Source organism: Antechinus flavipes, chromosome 3 (assembly GCF_016432865.1).
Source record: "Antechinus flavipes isolate AdamAnt ecotype Samford, QLD, Australia chromosome 3, AdamAnt_v2, whole genome shotgun sequence".
Classification (NCBI taxonomy): Eukaryota; Metazoa; Chordata; class Mammalia; order Dasyuromorphia; family Dasyuridae; genus Antechinus; species Antechinus flavipes.
Window position 1 is genome coordinate 555,883,411 of NC_067400.1, and position 4,651 is coordinate 555,888,061.

The window sequence follows — 4,651 nt, forward strand, 5'->3', positions numbered from 1 at the left end:
GATTTAGTACTTATCAGAAATACAATGATCCAAGATAATTTCAGAAGATTCTTAATGGAAAACACAATCCATAACCAGAGAAAGAACTATAAAGTCTGAATGCAGATAAAAACAAACTATTTAATTTTTGTGACTTTTCCCTTTTGTTCTGTTTCTTTTCACAAGATGACCAAAGTAAAAATATATTTACATGAATGTACATGTATAAGCTATATCAGATTGCTTGTCTTCTTGGAAAGAGGGGATGGTAGAAAAGGAAGGAAGGATGGGGAAAATGGTATTCAGAATCTTATAAAAAATGAATGTTGAAAACTACATTTACATAAAATTAAAACAAAGTACTACGTAAAAAATTGATGAGCTAAATACTGTTTTCAAAATTCTTTTTCTTTTTTTTAAAGAATTTTCTTTTTTTATTATAGCTTTTTAATTTACAAGATATATGCATAGGTAATTTTTCCTCATTGACAGTTGCAAATCCTTTTGTTCCAACTTTTCCCCTCCTTCCCCCTATCCCTTCCCCCAGATGGCAGGTTGACCAATACATGTTAAATATGTTAAAGTATAAGTTAAATACAATATATGTATACATGTTCAAACAGTTATTTTGCTGTACAAAAAGAGTCGGACTTTGAAATAGTGTACAATTAGCCTGTGAAGGAAATAAAAAATGCAGGCAGACAAAAATAGAGGGATTGGGAATTCTATGTAGTGGTTCATAGTCATCTCCCAGATTTCTTTCCCTGGGTGTAGTTGGTTCAATTCATTACTGCTCTATTGGAACTGATTTGGTTCATCTCATTGTTGAAGATGGCCATGTCCATCAGAATTGATCATCATATAGTATTGTTGTTGAAGTATATAATGATCTTCTGGGACTGCTCATTTCACTCAGCATCAGTTCATGTAAGTCTCTCCAGGCTTTTCTGAAATCATCCTGCTGGTCATTTCTTACAGAACAATAATATTCCATAAGATCAAAATTCTTTTTCAAAGGTTTTTTTTAATTTAAATTTTTAGAAAAATATTAAGGAAAAAAAATTGTCTAAAGACCTAGTGATTAGGGTGGAGTCAAGTTGGAGGAATGAAGGTAGGGACTCAAATGAGTTCTCCCCCAGCCACTCTAAATATCTTTAAATAATAACTCCAAAGAAATTTTATAATATCAAAACCCACAAAAAAGAAGGAACAATTTTGTATTACTGTATTAGGAACAGTAACCATGAGACATGTCTTCTCTATATTTCAACTCACAGATGCAAACTGTGCATTAGCTGGTGGTACAACAGCTGGTCAGAGAGAGATAGCAAAGGCCTCTTTGATGGCACTGTGGCAGGATGCTATTGCTTTTTCCTATACTTAGATCTCATCATACTCAGATAGAAGTAGCAGTTCTGGTTCACAGTAGAAGTCCCTGGAGGGATCTCTGAAAACAACTACACATTACATCCATTACATTTGGAAATAGTGCATTACTTTAACAAAGTTAAAAAGCTAAGTAATAGGCTGGGGAAATAAGTAAACAACAGAAAAAAATATTCTGACCATACAAAGTTACTATAATGACAAGGAATATTAAAATATACTTAGAAGATAATAACAAAGTCAAAGATTCTATATCCAAAAGTTCCAAACAAAATGAGAATTGGTCTCAGGCTATGGAATAGTCAGAAGGGATTTTGAAAATCAAATAAGAAAGGTAGGAAAAAATTGAAGAGAAATACTAGTGATACAAAAGGAAATTTACAAAATTTTACAAAAAAACTAATGCCTTAAAAACAAAATTGGCCAAATAGGAAAGGAGAAAAGGAAAAGCTCACTTTTTCTCCAAAAGTTTATTCATACTTGTACATCACATAAGTTTCTTTAAAACAAAATTAATTTTAAATTAACATTAAATATTGGTTTTACATAGAGGATTATAACATGATTGTCTTAATCCTTACACTGATTAGAATGACTTTCCAAACATGATGACTAGAAAAAAAAGAAGAGTGCGATGTTAGAAGTTAGTATGTCCATATACAGTCCAGATATACAGTAATAGATTATAGTTATAGTACTACTGACTTTCAGAAAGAAGTCACTCAAAATGCTAAAAAAAATTGCTATCACTTTGCCTTGTACACAATTGATTCTCAGTAATAATAACAATAATAATAGGGATGATGATGATAAACTATGGCTAACATTTATACAGCACCTATTATGTTAGAAGAAATGTGTTAGAAGAATTTAAGGGTTTGTTTCTGGATTTGAATACAGGATTTCTTGACCCCAGAATTAGAACTCTATGTTTTTGTCCCATTATATAATCATGGGAAAGAATTGATGCATAGAAGGTGTCTGAGGGAATAAGTTCAAGCAGCTCAGTTCATATAAATCTGATTTGGACACATTGAAGCAGAATTGAAAGTAAATTTTCAAAAAAACACTCAGCAGAAAGAACGTGTTTTAATGGAGTCAGTTCTTTAGAAAGAAATCTTTCTGGAAAAGCAAATGATAATACTCTATCACATTTTTGGACAAATATAATTTTAAAATGCTCAATGAGCAGAAGATGAATGCAATACATTGTGTTAGGGATGGTGGGGCAAGGGATATCTTCTTTCTAAAAGAATATTATTTCCCTTTATGACCATGAGGACAGTACCATGGTACTTCTGTACCTCTAAGGGAAGGAAGGGGGAATTCATATAAGTGGTTATTGGAATACTTTAGTCATTTCATCCCATTAATCCTAGAGCATTATAGAAATATGATATACCAGATTAACAATGAAAAATCATCTCCTGACAGCTTCTAGGAATATTTAGAAGTGTCTTCCCCACAACAAATTAAAATAAGAGGTTGTGAGTTATGGATTGAATTTCAGTGGTCACTTAATCCATCTCTATCCTAATCAAAATTCCACGTCTCTTATTCTAAGAAAAACAGAATTAGGAAACTATATCATCTATATGAAAGGGCCTTTTTCTCTTCTGATCTTTTACAACCTCACATGTGTGAATGTTCTTAAATCAAGTTTAGGAAAGGAATGGAATTTGTAAAATAGAAAGCAGCTGAGCATTAGAAATAATAAGTTATTTACTTATTAGATTATGAAAATAAAAGTAGATCTCCACTCTTCCAATTTGGGCATTGTTTGGGGGAATAATCCAACTTGTTTCTTGTCAAAAGCCATCATATTTCCACTCTCATTTCCTCCATGCCTTGAATGTCTTTTGGAGGGCAGCACGAATTTGTTTGGTTTTAAGGCTATACACTATGGGATTAACCAGTGGAGGCATGAAGAGATAAAGATTTCCCAAGACAGCATGGGTCAGTGGTGAGCTTTGGTGGGGAATACGGTGCATTAATGTAATTGAAAGATGTGGCATATAATACATGAGAACAATGAAAATGTGAGAAATGCAGGTGTTGAGTGCCTTGAATCTTCCCTCTCTAGAGGCAATACCTAAAACAGCTCTTAGGATAAGAACATAGGAAAGACCAATGAGCACAGAGTCCAGTCCAAAGGAGCAAAGAACAAGCACCAGACCATAGAAGATGTTGATCTTGACACGACCACAAGCTAGCTTCATTACATTTGGGTGAAGGCAGTAAGAGTAGGCTAGTGTCTGACCCTTGCAAAAAGGAAGCCTCTTGAGAAGAATAGGCAGTGGAGTCATGAGAGCAACACCCCTCAGGAAAGTTGCCAGTCCCATTTTGGCAATGCGTGTGTGGGTGAGGATGGTGGTATAATGCAGTGGGTGACTGATGGCCACAAAGCGGTCAAAAGCCATAGCCAAGAGGATTCCTGAACCCATAGAGGAGAAAGTGTGGATAAAGAAGAGCTGAGTGAGGCAACCATCAAATGTAATTTCATTAATGCCAAGAATATAGACCAAAAATACAGAATATAATGTTGAGATAGATAGACCAATATCAGCCCCAGCCAACATGGATAGAAATAAGTACTGTGGCTCCTGGAGGCTGTGCTCAATTTTCACCAGATATAATAATGTGCAATTGCCAATAAAAGTGATGACATACATTAGACTCAGGAGTGGACCCAACCATAGGCGAGCCCCTACGAGTTCTCTCAGACCTGTCAGAATGAAGACAGCTGGCTGGAAGGCAGAGCTATTGTATGTTGACATGAGACCACAGGAGGTCCTCTGATTAGAATGACTTTCCAAACATGATGACTAGAAAAAAAGAAGAGTGAGATGTTAGAAGTTAGTATGTCCATAGAACTCAAGCAAAGTAAACTTCAGACACTTATAGAACCTTCTCAGGATAAAAGTTTGGAATGTGATAGTGGTTAAAAAGCAAAGTATCAACGATCAACATATCTTATAAAGGGAACAAAAAACAGAATTGCATGTACTTCTTGGCCACTTTTAGGATATTTGCACAAATGTTAGTTTTGATGAGTGCATTTAAGCCAAAACATTATATATTATGTTATTATAAGCTATAAAAAAGTAAGAGATATATTTTAATCATCTATGGATTTCTATCTGCATTTAAGATGATGCTGCATGCATTACACAGGCCCTAAAAATCAATTGAATGAATAAAAGAGTAATAATAACCAGGGTTGAAACCAATAAAAGCAAATAAAAATTATGACTCCAATTGGAAGTAGACAATTTTGAGTGCATAG

General features: G+C 34.2%; 1 protein-coding gene across 1 annotated transcript; it reads right to left on the minus strand.

Annotated features, from left to right (window-relative positions):
- Positions 1 to 3,197: 3,197 nt before the first annotated feature.
- LOC127558120 (olfactory receptor 51G2-like) lies at positions 3,198 to 4,142 on the minus strand. The gene has a single exon (XM_051991348.1). It carries the CDS (start codon positions 4,140 to 4,142, stop codon positions 3,198 to 3,200), a length of 945 nt encoding a protein of 314 aa, XP_051847308.1.
- Positions 4,143 to 4,651: the final 509 nt, after the last annotated feature.

Excerpts from the sequence above, each read along its gene's own strand:
- LOC127558120 (XM_051991348.1), bottom strand. The coding sequence starts at position 4,142 with ATGTCAACATACAATAGCTCTGCCTTCCAGCCAGCTGTCTTCATTCTG.